Consider the following 23,387-nt stretch of genomic DNA (forward strand, 5'->3'; position numbering starts at 1 on the left):
ATTAAAATGATGGATTCCTACTAAACCATAATTTCTTTGGACCCAAAAGAAAAGAATATGCAATTTAAAAGGTACACACTTACTAATGAATTCCACCATGTATCCAAATACACAGCACTCAGTATCACTTCATCAATTTTCCTAAACTGCTTCAAGAGTGGCATACAATGCTGTTATGAGATATTTGCATTACAATAAAAGGAAGATTGACTGATAAAAGTTATGATGAATGATATTTGTAATACGATAAAAAAAAATCCACAGATAAAAGAACTTACACATAGGATAATGAGGACAATGAGGGATAGTTGCACATATCAATAACCTTACACAGAGAGGAGTTATAACTGCATTGTTACAAGAAAGTGAAGTGGTGACCCACCATGAGCTAAATGCTGGTGGTTGGCAAGTGGAGGCTGCGTAGACAGTAACACATCAAGCAGGGGGAACCAGAGTTCTCTACGCCCTGACTCTTCAACTGACTTGAGCCAAGCTGACATACTCGGACTAACTTCACAACCTGTCAGTTATACTGCATTATCCTAAAGTCCTTAGTATCATAAAAAACAAAAACTTCAACATGCATGAGGATCAAACAGAATGAGAAATATTGGCTGTCTCAATGTTATACGTGCTTTGTGCATACAACAAAACAAGAAAGGAAAAGGGATCAGGAGAAAGGACCACCTTTAGCTTTTTTATTTTTATTTATTTTATTTTGCTTTGTCGTTGTCTCCCGCGTTTGCGAGGTAGCGCAAGGAAACAGACGAAAGAAATGGCCCAACCCACCCCCATACACATGTATAAACATACACGTCCACACACGCAAATATACATACCTATACATCTCAATGTTCACATATATATACACACACAGACACATACATATATACCCATGCACACAATTCACACTGTCTGCCTTTATTCATTCCCATCGGCACACATGGAATACCATCCCCCTCCCCCCTCATGTGTGCGAGGTAGCGCTAGGAAAAGACAACAAAGGCCCCATTCGTTCACACTCAGTCTCTAGCTGTCATGCAATAATGCCCGAAACCACAGCTCCCTTTCCACATCCAGGCCCCACACAGCTTTCCATGGTTTACCCCAGACGCTTCACATGCCCTGATTCAATCCACTGACAGCACGTCATCCCCGGTATACCACATCGATCCAATTCACTCTATTCCTTGCCCTCCTTTCACCCTCCTGCATGTTCAGGCCCCGATCACTCAAAATCTTTTTCACTCCATCTTTCCACCTCCAATTTGGTCTCCCACTTCTCCTCGTTCCCTCCACCTCCGACACATATATCCTCTTGGTCAATCTTTCCTCACCATTCTCTCCATGTGCCCAAACCATTTCAAAACACCCTCTTCTGCTCTCTCAACCACGCTCTTTTTATTTCCACACATCTCTCTTACCCTTACGTTACTTACTCGATCAAACCACCTCACACCACACATTGTCCTCAAACATCTCATTTCCAGCACATCCACCCTCCTGCGCACAACTCTATCCATAGCCCACGCCTCGCAACCATACAACATTGTTGGAACCACTATTCCTTCAAACATACCCATTTTTGCTTTCCGAGATAATGTTCTCGACTTCCAAACATTTTTCAAGGCTCCCAGGATTTTCGCCCCCTCCTCCACCCTATGATCCACTTCCACTTCCATGGTTCCATCCGCTGCCAGATCCACTCCCACATATCTAAAACACTTTAATTCCTCCAGTTTTTCTCCATTCAAACTTACCTCCCAATTGACTTGACCCTCAACCCTACTGTACCTAATAATCTTGCTCTTATTCACATTTACTCTTAACTTTCTTCTTTCACACACTTTACCAAACTCAGTCACTAATACTAAGGTACATATTAAGCTTAAAACTGTATGATTATCAATTAGCAAGGTAGGAGAATATGTGATACACTTCTTTTCTCCAATTAGCAATCCCAATTTACAGCTTAATACAATAGTTTCAAATCATACAATCAGCTTTCTTACAAATTCATTGTGCGCCAACTTTTTCATTACCTTTCCATACACTTAACAATTTTCAATTGAAAAGAAAAATCTAATACTCCCCTTCTTGTTAATGCACAATCTCTTTGTAACTTTCTCTGCCAAAATGTTTTTCTTCACAAGTGTAGTAATCATCATACTATGGAGTAACCATTATTCCAGCTCATCTGTCTCATTCCTTATATTTGCCTGTTAACTCCCAGCCACCTCAGAAATTTTACACAATGCAATTGCATCTCATGATGTTCAGGGTTTGTTGAAGGAATATAAAGAAATCTCTAAAAATACAAAAATGTTGCGATGAAAGAAAAAGTAAAATGATACAATCAACTTAAAATTTGTTCTTTCCTCACATAATATAGTCTTGTGAAGACCTAGTTGCTGTTCATAATTCCTGTTAATAATTCCTAAATGCCAGTTGGCACTAACAGAGGAGTTTTCATTCAAACAATTAAAATGATGGATTCCTACTAAACCATAATTTCTTTGGACCCAAAAGAAAAGAATATGCAATTTAAAAGGTACACACTTACTAATGAATTCCACCATGTATCCAAATACACAGCACTCAGTATCACTTCATCAATTTTCCTAAACTGCTTCAAGAGTGGCATACAATGCTGTTATGAGATATTTGCATTACAATAAAAGGAAGATTGACTGATAAAAGTTATGATGAATGATATTTGTAATACGATAAAAAAAAATCCACAGATAAAAGAACTTACACATAGGATAATGAGGACAATGAGGGATAGTTGCACATATCAATAACCTTACAATAAGAGGAGTTATAACTGCATTGTTACAAGAAAGTGAAGTGGTGACCCACCATGAGCTAAATGCTGGTGGTTGGCAAGTGGAGGCTGCGTAGACAGTAACACATCAAGCAGGGGGAACCAGAGTTCTCTACGCCCTGACTCTTCCAACTGACTTGAGCCAAGCTGACATACTCGGACTAACTTCACAACCTGTCAGTTATACTGCATTATCCTAAAGTCCTTAGTATCATAAAAAACAAAAACTTCAACATGCATGAGGATCAAACAGAATGAGAAATATTGGCTGTCTCAATGTTATACGTGCTTTGTGCATACAACAAAACAAGAAAGGAAAAGGGATCAGGAACAAGGACCACCTTTAGCTTTTTTATTTTTATTTATTTTATTTTGCTTTGTCGTTGTCTCCCGCGTTTGCGAGGTAGCGCAAGGAAACAGACGAAAGAAATGGCCCAACCCACCCCCATACACATGTATAAACATACACGTCCACACACGCAAATATACATACCTATACATCTCAATGTTCACATATATATACACACACAGACACATACATATATACCCATGCACACAATTCACACTGTCTGCCTTTATTCATTCCCATCGGCACACATGGAATACCATCCCCCTCCCCCCTCATGTGTGCGAGGTAGCGCTAGGAAAAGACAACAAAGGCCCCATTCGTTCACACTCAGTCTCTAGCTGTCATGCAATAATGCCCGAAACCACAGCTCCCTTTCCACATCCAGGCCCCACACAACTTTCCATGGTTTACCCCAGACGCTTCACATGCCCTGATTCAATCCATTGACAGCACATCAACCCCGGTATACCACATCGATCCAATTCACTCTATTCCTTGCCCGCCTTTCACCCTCCTGCATGTTCAGGCCCCGATCACTCAAAATTTTTTTCACTCCATCTTTCCACCTCCAATTTGGTCTCCCACTTCTCCTCGTTCCCTCCACTCTGACACATATATCCTCTTGGTCAATCTTTCCTCACTCATTCTCTCCATGTGCCCAAACCATTTCAAAACACCCTCTTCTGCTCTCTCAACCACGCTCTTTTTACTTCCACACATCTCTCTTACCCTTACATTACTTACCCGATCAAACCACCTCACACCACACATTGTCCTCAAACATCTCATTTCCAGCACATCCACCCTCCTGCGCACAACTCTATCCATAGCCCACGCCTCGCAACCATACAACATTGTTGGAACCACTATTCCTTCAAACATACCCATTTTTGCTTTCCGAGATAATGTTCTCGACTTCCAAACATTCTTCAAGGCTCCCAGGATTTTCGCCCCCTCCCCCACCCTGTGACTCACTTCTGCTTCCATGGTTCCATCCGCTGCCAAATCCACTCCCACATATCTAAAACACTTCACTTCCTCCAGTTTTTCTCCATTCAAACTTACCTCCCAATTGACTTGTCCCTCAACCCTACTGTATCTAATAACCTTGCTCTTATTCACATTTGCTCTCAGCTTTCTTCTTTCACACACTTTACCAAACTCAGTCACCAGCTTCTGCAGTTTCTCACATGAATCAGCCACCAGCGCTGTATCATCAGCAAACTACAACTGACTCACTTCCCACGCCCTCTCATCCACAACAGACTGCATACTTGCCCCTCTCTCCAAAACTCTTGCATTCACCTCCCTAACAACCCCATCCATAAACAAATCAAACAACCATAGAGACCACACACCCCTGCCGCAAACTGACTTTCAATGAGAACCAATCACTTTCCTCTCTTCCTACTCATACACATGCCTTACATCCTCGATAAGAAATTTTCACTGCTTCCATCAACTTGCCTCCCACACTGTATACTCTTAATACCTTCCACAGAGCATCTCCATCAATTCTATCATATGCCTTCTCCAGATCCATAAATGCTACATACAAATCCATTTGTTTTTCTAAGTATTTCTCACATACATTCTTCAATGCAAACACCTAATCCACACATCCTCTACCACTTTCGAAACCACACTGCCCTTCCCCAATCTGATGTTTTGTACATGCCTTCACCCTTCTCAATCAATACCCTCCCATATAATTTCCCAGGAATACTCAAGAAACTTATACCCCTGTAATTTGAACACTCACCTTTATCCCCTTTGCCTATGTACAATGGCACTATGCATGTATTCCGCCAATCCTCAAGTACGTCACCATGAGCCATACATACACTGAATATCCTCACCAACCAGTCAACAACACAGTCACCCCCTTTCTCAATAAATTCCACCACAATACCATCCAAACCTGCCGCCTTGCCGGCCTTCATCTTCTGCAAAGCTTTCACTACCTCTTCTCTGTTTACCAAATCATTCTCCCTGACCCTATCACTTTGCACATGTGAAGGTACTGTAGAGCTCATAAAAAACATTTTGCTGTGAAGAATGAAAAGCTGCTTCTTTTTAAGGCAGTGTTCAACAAGATTTGAGAGAATTTCTAAGATCCCAAAGGGGTCTAAAACCTTTAAACCCCTTCCTTCTGTTGATGTAAATGCCTATCACTCCTACAGCTCAGTCTAGGTACACTTTTCTATCAATAAGTAACTCAGAATTAGCAATGATGTAATCAACCTACTGGCTGACACACTGGCTATCTTGGCACTATCAATGAAATCTAGTTACAGCTGGCACCCAGGGTTGCTAGGAAGAGATTCTCCTCATCTAGATACCGGTGTGTTAAAATTTCCCATTATGACCTAATCATGCTCATCACAAATTCCTGTTAAGTGATCATAATATCTTCCATCTACCTATAATGTCTGTGTAGTGACCCATCAACAAGTCCTTCCATTATTTTCTTATGATGCTTCTCTTTAACTTTTAAGAGTACAAAGTTAATATCATAAATGGCTACAAGATTTTTCAGCACCAAAATAAGAGGAGCCTTAACGAGGTGCACCACCTTCTTTATCTGCATACATCACGTAAAATGGTGATAAGACAGGATTGGAAGGGTGATTATTTAGAGCATGTCATGCAATTTCAGTGTGTTTGTGTTTTGTCAGTGTTCTGTTTGTGATCTGGGAATATATGGCTGTTGACCTTTGAAGTACAGGTAATCTTTATATCTATGTTGCGGGTTGGTGGTCAGTTACAGTGGTTTGGATGTGAGGAGTTTAGTGCTGCTGAAAAGAACTGAGTTCCAAGAATACTTTGGTGGAATTATATCAGGAGAATCTTTGTTTTCTTGTGTAAGCAATGAGCACATACAGTTGCTAAGCAACCAGTGATTGTTTTGAGTGCTCAATTTTCTGTGATTTGGAATTTTGTCAAATTTGCTTATGAGAGGGTAGAAGAACAGGCAGGCAAGGCAAACATTAGGATGGAGTGGATGATTTGTATGTAAACAATGAAGGGTGGTGATTGGACAGGAATGGGCCTGGGTTGGCAGCATAGATGTAATAATCTTCAGGATTAAGTACATATTTTTTTTCAAGTGTGAGTTCTCAATAACTAACTCCAAAAAGAACATATGAACAATGAATGTGTTACTACTTGACCTAAAAAAAGGAATATCAGGTTGAGAAATTATATAAAACTATCTAATGACTCACCTGAGCTTGTACATGACCTAATGACAATGATGAGTTGACTGCACCATCATCATCTACACTAGACAAAAGCTGAAAAGAAAAAAAATGACAAAATGGATGATATACTAAACTGTGAAAATCCTGGCTACCAAAAAATGACCGCTTACTCAGACAATATATGTGGTAGGTGGAGAGGGAGAAGGAAATAGAAAGGTGGTAAAAAGAGCATAGGATGTGAGATAACTATCCAAAAAGAGAGAGAATAGGCTAATGAGACAGACAAGGAAATATGAAATGAGATGGTTGGCAGGGACAGAGAAAGGAAATATGAAATGAGATGGTTGGCAGGGACAGAGAAAGGAAATAGAAGGATGGTAGATAAGGAGTGCATATCCATGAATTCCTATGATAAGACTGCAAAATGTAGGACTAGCAAGTAACACTCGATGCTCATTATATGATCATCAACCATGGATTCATCTGGAAATGACCTCAATCATACATCAACTTTCCTTTTAAATGTGTCCATTGCTGTTCCATGTATAATTCATGTTTCTCCTAGTAATACACTGAATAGCATTCCATCTTTTTCACTGGGTTCTCATGTATTTTTGTTTGATATTTTCTTTTCATATTTGATCGCCATTTCCCACATAACCAAGGAAGCACCAGGAACAGATGAAGAAAAGCTGCATTTTGTCACATCCATTCCCTAGCTGTCATGTGTAATGCACGAAAACCACAGCTCCCTATCCACAACCAAGCCCCACAAATCTTTCTATGGTGTATCCTAGCCACTTTAAAAGACCTGAATTGACAGCACATTGACCCCTGTAAAACACATCATTGCAATTTACTTTATCCTGTGCATACCTTTCAACACCTGTATGTTCAAGCCTTGATTGCTCAAATTCTTTTTTGGTATAGTATATTTCAGAGTATTTTTGTAGAATCTATAACTGTTTCTTCCTTACTGAGAATTTAGGTCCATTATATTGTCCTTTCATCAACCTGTTGCTATACACAGATAATTATTCACCTTTTCTACATTCTAGGCAGAAGAGTTCTAGTTCTTTCAGAATCTCACATTAGTTTGCATGTTCTACACTCTTGATTTTGTTCATGAAGTATTTCTGACTTCTCTTTGTTTCTTCTTTACTTGTCGATCAAACAACCGCAGTATTTAATCTAACTTCTGTTTACTTTAAAATTCTCATCAACAGTTCTCAGTTTCTTCTAGTAAAATTTCTTATTATCATGATACCTTCAAGTACCTATGATTAGATTTTGCCTTAGGCCAGCTGGGCTGGCACATAGTAGTCAGTATGTCTCAGGCTTGATTCACAGTGCCCTTGTCTTCTGCTGCTACACAACACAGCAAATACACACAATGATATTTTTCTTTGGGAGAGAGAGAGAGAGAGAGAGAGAGAGAGAGAGAGAGAGAGAGGGAGAGAGAGAGAGAGAGAGAGAGAGACAGACAGAGAGAGACAGAGATAGAAAGAGAGAGATAGAGAAAGAGAAAGATAGAGACAGAGACAGAGACAGAGAGAGAGAGAGACAGAGAGAGACAGAGAGAGCACCTACAAAGGGATTTAGCCTGAGGCAGGGCTCGTCCACAGCACTCACCATATATCTTGCAGAGTTCATAATAATCCTTTTTCTGCTGTTTCTTTCTTTTCACGTCTGTTTGATTACAATGATTTGGTATTTTCTTAAGTCACTGCCTAATTCTGAGAAATTCTCCCCGCTTATTCTAATTCTATTCTTACCACATTGGGCAGTTGCTCCATCTTTCTCGCAGGGCATTATTTTTCTTTAGTGTCTTTTCAGTACATTTCCATTCTGTTTCTTCCTGTATGTGAGGTATTTAATTCTCTGTATCTACTTTTTGTTCTTCTATTCACTGCCATGCAAAGATTATCATGTATCTTTCTCTTGGTCTTTCATGACTCAATATTTGTAATACATTAAATCTTTCATACTGGCTAAGGAGATCCACTCCCTTAATTTCACTTGTAAAGTGTTTCTGGATTCTCTCTTACTTATATGTATCACTTCACTTTTTCAATTCATACAACACAGTAGTATTCACTTTTGCTTTTCTATGTACACAATGAACATTTCCATCAGCAGTTTTCCATACCTTGTAGCAAATGTTCTGATCATCATACCACTCATTATATACCTTGACAGTTCTGTACCACATTTTCAGTGTGCTGTCTCAATTCAAATGCCTCATTAATAATGGCTCCTTGATCTCTGACTTTTGTTCTGCTTTCTTTGTCTTTCCTTGTTAGACCTTTGCATGATGTTATCAACATACTGCTGACCATTCTATGGCTCAAAACATAAAACCACAAAAATAAGTTTTTCATACACAGGATAAATTCTCAGCAAGAAACAGTCTCTAGTCATTGACTGACTGATTATAAGAGGAGCTAAGCCATGTATGACCCAACCTCCTTACATTTCACAAAGGTACCAAGTTCTGTTTTCCAAGATTACTGGACATTAGCAATAAAGCCAACTCTACAAAAAGCATAATTCAATGCAGTCTACTCAGTTGTCTAATTCATTTTCATTATGGTATCCCCAACAACCAATCGCTACTACAAAAAATCTAACTTTTGAGTTCACAATGAGTAAATTCGGTAAGAATGCTGTCTCCATGTAAGCATCAGTCAGGCATCAAATGATCCTCCCAGGACCTTGTAACCCCAGGTAAAGTCAACTGCTTCTAATGCACGACACTTGCATGTTCCCTTACAGACTTAAGCTGTGAAGTATTATCTTGCTCATGCTCAGAACTACTGACCTAATGGAACAGGTTGAGAATGAGTAAATGAAATTCCTATTCACCTATGTCACACTTTAACACTGTGAAACTGAGTTGGTGGATCCAATGTATGAAGCAAACCATATGCTATATTACAAGCATCAGTAGTTAGTATTTCTGAAGCTTTTCTAAACTACCCACACTTAAAAGTAAGACTTTTCCCAGATTCAAAAAACCAACTGCATTCTTGGGAAACCAAAATAAATAAGTCTTCTGCATATTATCTTTACCCCTTGTAATCAGGTAACACCAACCTTAACAAAAAAAAAAAAGAAAGACATTTACAATCTTGATTCCAAACAATCAGTAAACAGGACTTTCCTATCAGTTGGTATGCATTCAGGCCACATGCCTTGTGATCCTGATTCAAGAAAACAACAATTAATTACTGCTCAGATTTTAAAAAATCATTACTGGCTGGCACATGGAAGACTGTAAGAGAGTTTTTAGTGATTGCTGATACTATGTCAAAGTGGCTGGGCCTCCTATTGTCAGAATCTAGCTGTTTTAAATACATGAAACACTAAATGTATCTTTCAAGTTCTTCTGTAAAAAAAAAAGCTAACAGTTGCACATAAAAATAGCACATTCATTTAAATTAATACATACTAACATCATCAACTCTGCATTTCAGGATGACTAGAAGAATGTCGAAAGCACCTTTTATATCACCTGCTCTCTCCAGGAGGAAAGCTGTTGACTCTTGTTGTTTGTGACGTTTGCAGATCTGAAAAGACAAATTTTAGTCACAGAGTACTCTTTATAGAAAAAAATCAAACACTGCACATCTAAGGATTAACAGCAAAATACTCCAAAGCAAGCTAATGACACAAAGATCAAAAAAGATGCTCACATAAACACTGGAGAGCCACTTCGCAATCGAAAAATGAAGTACAGAAAGAAATAAACACCTCAACAGTCAACTTTTTCATCTAAAACTTTCTATTTAACATTCATGTTTTGATTATAATGTATCTTCTGATTTAGTAAAGTGTGCGAAAGAAGAAAGCCGAGAGAAAAAATGTGAATAAGAGCAAGGTTATTAGGTAAAGTAGGGTTGAGGGCAAGTCAATTAGGAGGTAAGTTTGAAAGGAGAAAAACTGGAGGAAGTGAAGTGTTTTAGATATGTGGGAGTGGATTTGGCAGCAGATGGAACCATGGAAGCAGAAGTGAATCATAGGGTGGGGGAGGGGGCAAAAGTTCCGGGAGCGCTGAAAAATGTGTGGAAGTCAAGAACATTATCTTGAAAACAAAAATGGGTATGTTTGAAGAAATAGTGGTTCCAACAATGTTATATGGCTGCGAGGCATGGGTTATAGATAGAGATGCTCTGTGGAAGGTATTAAGAATATATGGTGTGGGAGGCAAGTTGTTAGAAGCAGTGAAAAGTTTTTATCGAGGATGTAAGGCATGTGTACGTGTAGGAAGAGAGGAAAGTGATTGGTTCTCAGTGAATGTAGGTTTGCGGCAGGGGTGTGTGATGTCTCCATGGTTGTTTAATTTGTTTATGGATGGGGTTGTTAGGGAGGTAAATGCAAGAGTTTTGGAAAGAGGGGCAAGTATGAAGTCTGTTGGGGATGAGAGAGCTTGGGAAGTGAGTCAGTTGTTGTTCGCTGATGATACAGCGCTGGTGGCTGATTCATGTGAGAAACTGCAGAAGCTGGTGACTGAGTTTGGTAAAGTGTGTGAAAGAAGAAAGTTAAGAGTAAATGTGAATAAGAGCAAGGTTATTAGGTACAGTAGGGTTGAGGGTCAAGTCAATTGGGAGGTGAGTTTGAATGGAGAAAAACTGGAGGAGGTGAAGTGTTTTAGATATCTGGGAGTGGATCTGGCAGCGGATGGAACCATGGAAGCGGAAGTGGATCATAGGGTGGGGGAGGGGGCAAAAATTCTGGGAGCCTTGAAGAATGTGTGGAAGTCGAGAACTTTATCTCGGAAAGCAAAAATGGGTATGTTTGAAGGAATAGTGGTTCCAACAATGTTGTATGGTTGCGAGGCGTGGGCTATGGATAGAGTTGTGCGCAGGAGGATGGATGTGCTGGAAATGAGATGTTTGAGGACAATGTGTGGTGTGAGGTGGTTTGATCGAGTAAGTAACGTAAGGGTAAGAGAGATGTGTGGAAATAAAAAGAGCGTGGTTGAGAGAGCAGAAGAGGGTGTTTTGAAATGGTTTGGGCACATGGAGAGAATGAGTGAGGAAAGATTGACCAAGAGGATATATGTGTCGGAGGTGGAGGGAACGAGGAGAAGAGGGAGACCAAATTGGAGGTGGAAAGATGGAGTGAAAAAGATTTTGTGTGATCGGGGCCTGAACATGCAGGAGGGTGAAAGGAGGGCAAGGAATAGAGTGAATTGGAGCGATGTGGTATACCGGGGCTGACGTGCTGTCAGTGGATTGAATCAAGGCATGTGAAGCGTCTAGGGTAAACCATGGAAAGCTGTGTAGGTATGTATATTTGCGTGTGTGGACGTATGTATATACATGTGTATGGGGGAGGTTGGGCCATTTCTTTCGTTTGTTTCCTTGCGCTACCTCGCAAACGCGGGAGACAGCGACAAAGTATATAAAAAAAAAAAAAAAAAAAAAAATATATATATATATATATATATATATATATATATATATATATATATATATATATATATATATATATAATTTCTCCCCTATCCCTGGGGATAGGGGAGAAAGAATACTTCCCTCGTATTCCCTGCATGTCGTAAAAGGCAACTAAAAGAGGAGGGAGCAGGGGGCTGGAAATCCTCCCCTCCAGTTTTTTTACTTTTCCAATAGAAGGAACAGATAATAAGGGGACAAAGTGAGGATTTTCAATCCATCTTTCCATCCCAATTTCGTCTCCCACTTCTCCTTGTTCCCTCCACCGTTGACACATATATCCTCTTTGTCAATCTTTCCTCACTCATTCTCTCCATATGTCAAAACCATTTCAACACACCATCTTCTGCTCTCTCAGCCACCCTACCCATTACCACACATCTCTTTTACCCTTTCATTACTTAATCAATCAAACCACCTCACACCACAGACTGTCCTCAAACATTTCATTTCCAACACATCTACCTTCCTCTGTACAACCCTATCTATAGCCCATGCCTTGCAACCATATAACATTGTTGGAACTACTATTCCTTCGAACATACCCATTTTTTTTCTCAGAGATGTCTTTCTCCTGTTTCTTGGTGCTGTCTCACTAACATGGGAAACAGTGATCAAGTATGAAAAATGCATATATATTTCTTTTCTTTCATACTAATTTGCTGTTTCCTGTATCACTGGGGTAGTGCCATAATCTCCTTATATTTCAATTAATGTTCAGCCTTGATATAGACTTTTGTCCTTGACCAAGAAAAAGGTAGATTAGGTCAAATTGGAACTAACATAAGCATCTAATTGAAAGTAGAACTATCAATGATGAAGTGCTTCCCATTTCAACACTTTGTGCAACCTTAAAGGCAGGTTTTATCCGAACATTAGTGATGGGATCATCTGGTTCAACTTAGCTATAACATGAACCATACAGATACACAAAAACAAAACAACATAAGTAAAACAAAAATCAGTGTAACACCTGATAACATTCTGTTTTGTACTGGTGCAACAATCATAGCAAAAAAAATTGGTTGGCATCTATCTGTATGCTAGGTTCTTTGTTAAATGTTTATACAGGTAACCACCTTGTTTCCATCATGTATCTGAGAATGATGATTAACTGTTTATGATTAAATAACTACTACAAAGAAATTATATAAAATGTGTAATTGACATTTCCCAAAAACAGAGTTGTTTGAAGAGTTCACACAAAGGAACAAAGTCCCTATTATGTAAAGAAAAATCCTTCTCCCCAAACATTTAGAATATGTATTTATGAGTCACCGCTAAAGCTTGTTCCACCTGATAACCTTCTGTAATAACTATAAATAAATTATGAAAATGTGTAACTTACATTTCCCGAAAACAGTCCTTAGAAGAGTTCACACAGAGGAACAAACTCTCAACTATGTAAAAGGAAAATGTTTTTAATCGAACACTTAATACGTGCATTAATGTGCTACTTACCTCTAAAGCTTGTTCCAGCCGATAACCTTCTGCACCTTTGAGATAAGCATAAACCTGATTAGGATTTACTCTGCACATGAGGTCAATATACTCCTCCTGTAGCTCTGGAGTAAGTATATTGTCACTCAGATCACCACCACGCCCTCCTGGAGATGCATGAGTTGATCTGAAGATGAATGAGACAAGAATCTTTTCAAATCACTTAAAGGGCACATGCAATGAACTCCTATCATTCCTAAATATATATTAAGAAGAAAGAGAAGGGTAACTGTGCTGTTATAGAAAAGGCTTGTATCATAACCATAAGTAATCAAATATGATTCATTATTAACAGGCATATATGCATTCTGTCAAACCATCCTCTTTTATCCCACTGTTGCATATCATTTTCTTACTTATGTTCACACTCCTCTAAACTTCTCTTTTCACAAATTCTCCAAAACTCTGTTACTAACTTATGGAGTTTTCTTTCTGGCGTCTGTCCCCAAAGCTATGTCATCTGCAAACACTAACTATTGAATAATCAAAACAAAAATAATCAATTCTCACCTGTATGTAAAAAGTGCATGAAGAGCTTTATATAGAAGCTGTGTTTCCCCTTTCAACTGTTGTGTGATATCACTTATAAGGGGCGTCAGCTGAGGCATAGTCAGGAGCAAGCTAGCAACACGGCTACTGTCAATCTCAAGTAGTACCTGCAAAACATCACCTAGAATCAATTCTTGTCAATAATAGCAAATGTGAAATCATATTTCTCAAAGCAATGACAGCATTAGCTTAATCAAGTTCTAAGGAACTATCCAAATGCCCTTAAATATCATCCTCTAAAACCATCCCCTCTACTAATACAAACAAATGATTTTCAATAGAAAGTAATCAAAGGGTAAAGGTGTGAGGATGAAAATGAAGAAAGTATCAAGGGACAGCATAGTCCTCCCGATGCTGACCTATGCAACAGAAACATGGATACTGAAAGAGTCAGTGAGGTAAAGAACCCAAGCTGTGGAAATGAGATATCTGAGAAGAGCATGAAGTATGACTAGATAGAATGAAGAAATGAGGGGTTTATATGAAAACATTTAGCATGCTGTTCACATCCTACATAGAGCCAAAACTAGAATATGCTTCTAAAATTCAATCATAACACCCCTACAGGCACAAAGAGCTAATAGAGAAGGTCCAGAGGAAAGAAACAAAGATAGCACCAAAATTAAGAGACCTGAGTTACAGAGAAAAGTTGCAAAAGAGACAAAAGAAGGGTGACCTAATCACAACCATTAGATTAAACAAAAAAAATTATGACAGAAAGTGAACAGTTCTTCAAAAGATGTAGGGACAGAGCAATCACTGGACATAACGTGAATTTAACAAGAAACTTGTTAAAATACGTGTGATGAGGTACTTTGAGAGTATAAGAGTGGCAGATGAATGGATTGACATAAAAAAGACATGGTTAATGCAGACAGCATTCACAAATATATAAAATTGTTTGAAAGAAGAGTATGGTCAAGAGATGGGGGCCCCACAAGAGTAATACTCCCTCCCTGTATAGTACAAATAGATAATTACAGACAGGGAATACCATGCCTTAACAGGGTCCAATATCAGAGTACTAGGAGTTATGAGTAGCTGAGAGAGTAGGTTAATGACATCACACTAATGGCAGGCCTAACTAACAAGTAACCTGCTGTGATCACCATAGAAATTGTTCAAGTAGTGAGTGAAGGCTGGTACCTCTGCACTAGAGTCAAAAGGGTTGGATGGGTCCTAATCCATATACACTCTAGGAATGTATCTCATGCTTGAGGGACAGACTGCAAAGAAGAGAAAAAAGACTGAGATTTGTGCAGAAAAAGGTGTAATGGGATACCAAGGATGAGTTTCAAGAACAAATATGGAAAATTAAACAGACTACTGAAAAATTTGAAAATCCCTACATTCAAGGAGAAATCAAAGATCAGATAACAACAGAGTATAACTCAAAAGGTTATGAAAATAGGAAATGACATATTAAAGCACATAGCAGCTCATTAAAAACTGACAACACACTTTAATTACATACTTTGATATAGTTAAGAAACTGCTGTTGAATCTTTTGAGCATGGAGATCAGTGAACTGTGGCGAGGAGAGGACTGAACGAATGTAGGTAAAAACCTGATGTCTCCGCAGCTTGTCCTCCAAGTAGCATTCAACAATCTTCTCATGCTCTCCTCTCTCCTCATAAACATATTCACATACACGATAACTGCAACAGGTTTGATACTAAAAAGCTAAAACTTCATAAGGAATAATGAAAACAAATTAAAAGATTTACTTTAAAAAACAACTTGTTTCTTTCAAGCATCTAATCATATCCTATCACTATACCATGCAGGAGGGTGAAAGGCGTGCAAGGAATACAGTAAACTGGAACGATGTGGTATACCAGGGTCGACGTGCTATCAATGGATTGAACCAGGGCACGTGAAGCGTCTGGGGTAAACCATGGAAAGTTTTGTGGGGCCTGGATGTGGAAAGGGAGCTGTGGTTTCGGTGCATTATACATGACAGCTAGAGGCTGAGTGTGAACGACTGTGGTCTTTGTTGTCTTTTCTTAGCGCTACCTTGCACGCATGCGGGGGGACGGGGGCATCATTTCATGTGGCGGGGTGGCGACAAGAATGAATAAAGGCAGCAAATATGAATTATGTAAATGTGTATATATGTATGTGTCTGTGTATGTATACATATATGTATATGTTGAAATGTATAGGTATGTATATGTGCGTGTGTGGACGTGTATGTATACACATGTGTATGTGGGTGGGTTGGGCCATTCTTTCATCTGTTTCCTTACGCTACCTCACTAACGCGGTAGACAGCGACAAAGTATAATACAATGATATAAAAAATATATGTGTGTGTATGTGTGTGTGTGTGTGTGTGTGTGTGTGTGTGTTTGTGTATGAGTGGATGGGCCATTCTTTGTCTGTTTCTTGGCGCTACCTTGCTGACATGGGAAACAGCAATCAAGTATAATAATAATAATAATATGATTTGAGTAATCATCATATTCCATGTTTTTCTGTTAAAAATGGCTGTAATGATATCACTTAAGTTGATAACACTGTATCATTACATATAAAGAACACTCAGGCTTTCCCAGCCAAAGATCTGCTTTCCCAAGTACACAGTTGTCCTTGGAAGAGGAAGAGTTGTGAAACCCTTCAGGAACTCGCTCAAAGGGGTGGCCACAGCAAAAGAGTCTCCACAACTGGTGAACTCCAGTGCTGCTTCTTAGTCATTAGTGCCTCACCCATAACAGGCCACTGCTAGAGGGCAACTTTAGCGTAGTGTTCGCATAATGTTTAAACTGACTACTTCTATCTACTATGTGTAACTAATCTTCCTATTCTTCTCTAAGGAAAAGTCCCATGCATTCTAATTTGAGTACTACTTTGAAAATGAATGCTAATTTCAACAATGTTATCAGATAGATATGGGAAATTTATTTGTCAGTTCCTCTTAAAAATCATTAAATAAGTGTCCTAAACAATGAAAATATGTATCAAGAACTCAAACTTCACAAATAAACCCATCCCAAACTATAAGGAAAAGAAACATTTTTGAGAAGTTTATTTGTATCTTAAAATTCCCAGTAACAAATTCTGTTTCCCCATGAACACTCATTATAAAATAAAACAATCATTATAAAAGCACCCTCTTCCATCATATGACTCACTTCAATCCCCATGGTCTCATCCACCACCACATCTTCCAGGTACATAAAGCACGCCATTTCCTTTGGGTCTTTCCATTCACATGAAGTTTCAAATCATTTTGCCTCATATCCCTGCAGCACCTCATTACCCTATCTTTGTTCATCTTTACTTCCAACTTTCTCGTTTCACAAATTCTATATAAAATGCATCTACATATCATAAATGTAACAATACATAAAAGTGCAAAAATCATGTGAAATCAATATCGACTTACAGACAACAAAAATATTTAATATCTAGGACTTAATTTGCTTAAATATGACACAATGCATATGCTTCTAATGTTGGTATTTCTTATCATCCATAAACAAGCCATACACTAAACTGCTAAAATCAATCTGTTTTGGTTACATAACCATAATATAATCTACAACATAATGGATACATAACAAACCATCAACACAAAACAGTTACCAATGATCTGGTACTGTATAGCTTGTCATTCACATACTTTTCTTGTTTCAGCACTTTTTGGTATCAAGAAAGATAAGATTATACTTTGCCATGTATGATAATGTTTCACTCATTAGGGAAAATCCTTATCATGAAAGGATAATTATATAAATAAACAGGCTCTACCACGAACTGGTATGGCTTTTATCACAATGAAGTGAGTCTCCTTAACTGTGAACTGGCCATATGATAAGCATTAACTTAAATAAATGGTAATAATTTACACAAACAAAAATCAAGTTCTTACAATTCAGCTTGATGTGCTTTTAGCAATAGGTGGTTAGTGTCATAATGTATGAGGCCACCCTCTTGTAACAGCTCCAGCAATGCAGTCTGCCGCTCCTCATGGTGACTTTCTGCATCAGGAGCAGTGAGATGGCACAGCACCTGACCATCAAAATATCTTTATAAAATTCTTTTTCCAAAATGATGAATTAGACTAAGACAAACTGCTAAAGTTGAGTATTTAATTCAAACTGTGCATTTTAGGTCAATTATAATACATTATCACCCAAACTCTATATCTATCTACCTATCTATATCTCTGATGCCTGTTCCAACTGGAACTCCCTCAGAGAGGTGGCCAAGGCAACAGAGTCTCCATACCTACAGAACTCCAATTAATGTAACAGACTCAACAAAGATGTATGATATACAAGAGAGAGGAAAGACTATAGATGCAATTTGTCCAATCACTATTTTGCATATATGGACAGACTTGGCTGTATAGTGTTTGATGTGGATTCAAAGGGGCTGATATAAGGTAAGAGATTTAAACAAGGAAGAAGTAGCAGTAAGATATAACAACAAAATGAGAATGAGAACAAGATCAGACTCTCATATGAAAGAGAAAAGAATGCAGCCATTAATTGGTGTTGCGATAAAAGCATGAGGAAACAAGTTTACTATTTCTTATATTACATGAAGTTTGCCAGTACCCTTACGCTTTCTTTTTCAGACACTGCACCTTCCTCTTGACCTCCTGCTGCCTTCATTTGTACACCTCCCAATCACACTTTTTCCATACATGCCCCACCTATAATCCTCTCTTTTCTCATGCATTAGAAACTTAACAGCTTCTTCCTACCACCCACTACCTTCTCTTTTATACCTGTCTCTCACCTTCTGCAGATTACACACTTAACCAACATATGTAAGCAATGTTTCCCCAAATACTTACCACACCCTCATTGACTCCTCTTGTTTTATTTAGTCTCACCTTATGCCTTTCCATACTCAGTCTCTCTTGGTATCTCTGTGCTCAAGCCTCTTTACTAAGGTCACTCCTTTTCGCACCATCTTCCCAAACATGTCATTGCCTCTTTTCCTACAGCTACTCCACCACGAAATTATTAAAGATCCCACCTGCTGCACTTTTAGCACAGTCATGTCCAACAACCTCTCCTTTGCACACCTGTCAATAAGTACATATTAAAATAAAGCCTGCAGATCTGTATCTTGCTCCACAACCCTTACATTCACTTCCCTTGTTACCTCATCAATGCATAGATTAAACACCCATGGTGACATCACATATCTGATGCATACCCACCTTCACCAGCAACAACTCACCCCCCTTCCTTCCTATTTACACACAAGCTTTAATATCCCATTGAAAACTCTTTACTGCATTTACTAACTTCTCATACACACTATATACTTGGAGATCTTTCCACAGGGCATCCATGTCAATCCTATGAAACACTTCTCCTAGATTCATAAGGGCCATGCACAATTCACTCTCTTTCTCCAAGTATTTTTCATACTAATTCTTCAAAGCAAACACCTGGTCCACAAAATCTACCCATCCACAATGCTCCTCCCTAATCATGTACCTTGTGCAAACCATAGTCCTCTCCATCACCACTCTCCCATAAACCTTACCCGGTATACCAGGTTTACCCTGCATTATATGGAAGTGATTGATCTTATGCCTCTGTAATATAGTTTGAACATACAAGTCTGTTTCCCTTGCCATTATGCAAGAGCACTATTGTTGGTGCCAATCCACAAGCACCTAACCTACTTGCATTATACACCATCAAAAATTCAAGATTCTCAATCACCTGGTCAAAAAGTTGTCTATTGATTGCAATGGCTCCCTGTTGTCGTGACATCTGACGAGCGATGAAAGTGAAAAGTGATCCTAACTGCGCTGGTCCAAAACCCTGTCCTTCCACCATGACCTAAAGATAAAAAATTACACTATATTTCCACTGATGTATGCACAAAATTTCACTACAAGTTACTCAAAATCAATAAGTTATTGAACATTCAATGCAAAAGCAACTGTGAGCTTAGATTTTTAAAAACATTAAGAAATATTCAAATTGAAAAAATATGTATAATAACTTATGAAGTCAGGAAGTGAGGAAAACCTAAATGGATATGGAAAGACATCCCTTAACATTTTTCAACATCCTGTGGAGGTGACTGGACTTACTAAGGCTTATCTAACATGAAAGAAATTCATATTTCTAAAGAATACTATGATTACCTTTTATATTATCATTACTCCAATTCATTGGGGTGATAAGATACATAAAGCCTCCACACCTTTTTCACACATACTCTCAATCCACATTCAGTTAGTTAAGTTAAATGGATTTTTATGTAATGAAGAAAGTAATTATACAAATACAGCAGTCAGTATATCTCATTTCATGATAAATGAAGTACTACATACCTGAAGTAATATATCAACAACTCTTTGTCTCTGTCGCATTCCAAGTTCAGAGGTGAATTCTGCTTCCTCAAATGCAAGGGCCAGTACATTGAGGAATTCTCTAGTGTCAAACCTTAATAAAGTTCTCAAAAATGGATAAGAATTTTCTGTGGGTTTAGCATTTTTAGAATGCAGTGATGTAATACATTTAAAAATTTCATGCTTCACTTGCTGTAACTCATGGGGATCAATATCCCCATGTGGATATGCCCGTCCAGCCAGGCAGCATGACACATAAACAAGTATCTTATTCCCTAACATCACCTGACTGTCTGTCAAGGCATTTCCACTGTCCATAGTATTACACAGTACAATCACAAGTTCCTCAAGGGGAGTCACAAAATCCTTCATGCCACGAGTATATATATAAAATATTGCATCATACAACCCATGAGTCCAGCACAGTGTCATGGCCTGATGAAGGTCAAGAGAGGTCACACTAAGGTGGACAATGCAAGCTTCTGTTGCCTGAAGCCTTCCAGAAACCTCTTGGTGGGAAAGCAGACACTGAGTAATGCTGGGTGATATGTCAGATAACTGGTCACTCAAAATATAAGGCTCAAGTGCTTCCAAGAAAATACCTGTAGAATAAGAAAATTTAACATAGCAAACATCAAAAAATCAATAACAATAATAATAATAATAATAATAATAATAATAATAATAATAATAATAATAATAATAATATGTATATACATGTGTATGTGGGTGGGTTGGGCCATTCTTTCATCTGTTTCCTTGCGCTACCTCGCTAACGTGGGAGACAGCGGCAAAAAAAAAAAAAAAAAAAAAAAAAAAAAATAATAATAATAACAATGATAATTTTTTTTTTTTTTTCCCAAAAGAAGGAACAGAGAAGAGGGCCAGGTGAGGATATTCCCTCAAAGGCCCAGTCCTCTGTTCTTAACGCTACCTCGCTATCGCGGGAAATGGCGAATAGTATGAAAAAAAAAAAGAAAAAAACAATGATAATAATATCTGCTCATCCAACTCACTCATATAAACAATTTAGGTCAATTACCTTACACACTATCTATCTTTTTCACTAGCAAACACAATCATGGTGCATTGCCTTTTATCATCACCATCTTTCCCAGTCCTATACTTCTTTTCGAGTTCTGTCAACACTTCTAATTTCTGTTATCCTCTTACTATAAAGTATGGATGAAAATGTAAAAACACTTTCATGCAACATGTTCAAAACTGATATGAGAGCAAGGCAGAGGCCATGTTCCTCAAGTATCAGTGGGTCAAGTGTTCCTTAAGTAACAGTGGATCAGGCAAGGAGCAAGTTCCTCATTTAGTTATGTTTATAGTACTCTTCAAATTAATCTAGTGTGATTCCACCTTAAAAGGCTTTGAAAAACATATGAAAGCTAAGAAAGATGTTCTTTCCTAAACACAATTACCTTCCAGTACATTACAGTGAACATGAATTTATATAATGAAAGCACTGTGTTCTTATTTTACCTTTGCATACTTTACCATATTGCAAAACTAGAAACACAAGAAAAATTGTTCAAAAATCATTCAAAGTAAGGCATCATGTCAGGACACCAACAATGTTTAAGGAAGCAGACAATGGTATAAAGAGTGGGAAGACTACCCTCAAGTGACATACTAATGTTGCATCAGCCTCACAGATGAGCTAGTCCCATCTAGAATTCGACTTGAATCCTTAGAATTCATCTAATTCTAGCCATGGGTTAACATATCCATCAGCTAATTAACATGTCTTTACATAAACTAGATGTTGAAGGAAAGCTATCAAGCTGATTAGCAAATAGACTCTGAGCTATTTCTGTACTCACATAAAACCATGGCTAAGATTTACATTCTCTCAATCACTTCTTTCTTCAAAAGCATTTCTACCACCTAAAACCAAAATCTTTTCTTGGATCCCTCTAACAATATGTCATGCTGTATACAATACTTAAAATCAAGAAAAATTTCACAAGTCTAACCTTTTGACAGTGCATCTTCACTAAAGGTTTCCCACATTCGTCCAAATAGGATATTTCTTAGATTTGCACCTACTGCTACCTGAACACACAATGGGACCAGCTGGGTGTAGTAATTAGTTAGTGCTGATAAACTGCTACGATCAGGAAGGTTTTCCATGGCTGTGTCTAGGTATTGGTTCAATAATTCACAGATCTTCTCTTGTACTAGCTGTAATAAAAAAAATAATGTTTACTGTAAAATCATATTTCAGGAAAGACGTGCTTAAAACTACAAAGCTAATAAAACAATTACGTGATCTTACATAAAATTTGATAACTCACCGCCTGTCTTATAAGTAACAAGAAATTACATCATTACCATTTCATAAAATGTTTAGTTGTAAGAGTGTATGTGTTACAACAATCAAGTTTTAAGGCTATGGCAATATATCACTGGTCATTCCCAGTGAGTCTTTCTTACGTTCCCATTCCAATATTTGCACTTCCTTATTTACCCTTACAATGTTCTTTGCCTCATGAGGAATCACTATGGACTACTCTAAGCTTCATATGAGGTTCCCAATGACACCTGAATTTCCAGTTTGGCCACCTACATTTGAATTCCCAGTTTATTTAAGAATCCATCTCTTATCCACAAATGTCACCAGTGACCTAACACAAGTGGGAAAAACAGAATACAGGAAAGTAACCTATAAACCATCAGAGTGTAACCGTGTCATCTCAGCAAGAAAGCAGATTTATACACCAAAACTTGTAGTCATTTTTATCATAAAGAATTCCTTGTTTTTTCATTTACATCTTTCATGAATTTCTTTTTCTTTTTTTTTTGCTTTGTCGCTGTCTCCCGCGTTTGCGAGGTAGCACAAGGAAACAGACGAAAGAAATGGCCCAACCCACCCCCATACACATGTATATACATACGTCTACACACGCAAATATACATACCTACACAGCTTTCTATGGTTTACCCCAGACACTTCACATGCCCTGATTCAATCCACTGACAGCATGTCAACCCCGGTATACCACATCGATCCAATTCACTCTATTCCTTGCCCTCCTTTCATCCTCCTGCATGTTCAGGCCCCGATCACACAAAATCTTTTTCACTCCATCTTTCCACCTCCAATTTGGTCTCCCACTTCTCCTCGTTCCCTCCACCTCCGACACATATATCCTCTTGGTCA

At 38.3% G+C, this 23,387-nt stretch overlaps 1 protein-coding gene across 1 annotated transcript in view; it reads right to left on the minus strand.

The window, feature by feature from the left end:
• Vps8 (vacuolar protein sorting 8) overlaps window positions 1-23,387 on the minus strand; it is a 45,375-nt gene that overhangs the window by 8,975 nt on the left and 13,013 nt on the right. Inside the window, exons 11-20 of the mRNA XM_071675621.1 lie at window positions 22,201-22,408; window positions 20,198-20,817; window positions 19,578-19,697; window positions 17,759-17,898; window positions 15,359-15,542; window positions 13,846-13,991; window positions 13,297-13,462; window positions 9,835-9,948; window positions 6,404-6,472; window positions 2,863-3,001 (exon numbers count right to left, since the gene is read on the minus strand). Coding sequence (XP_071531722.1) covers window positions 2,863-3,001; window positions 6,404-6,472; window positions 9,835-9,948; window positions 13,297-13,462; window positions 13,846-13,991; window positions 15,359-15,542; window positions 17,759-17,898; window positions 19,578-19,697; window positions 20,198-20,817; window positions 22,201-22,408 — 1,906 coding nt within the window. The remainder of the gene's footprint in view (window positions 1-2,862; window positions 3,002-6,403; window positions 6,473-9,834; window positions 9,949-13,296; window positions 13,463-13,845; window positions 13,992-15,358; window positions 15,543-17,758; window positions 17,899-19,577; window positions 19,698-20,197; window positions 20,818-22,200; window positions 22,409-23,387) is intronic.

This window comes from Panulirus ornatus, chromosome 21 (assembly GCF_036320965.1).
Source record: "Panulirus ornatus isolate Po-2019 chromosome 21, ASM3632096v1, whole genome shotgun sequence".
Lineage (NCBI taxonomy): Eukaryota > Metazoa > Arthropoda > Malacostraca > Decapoda > Palinuridae > Panulirus > Panulirus ornatus.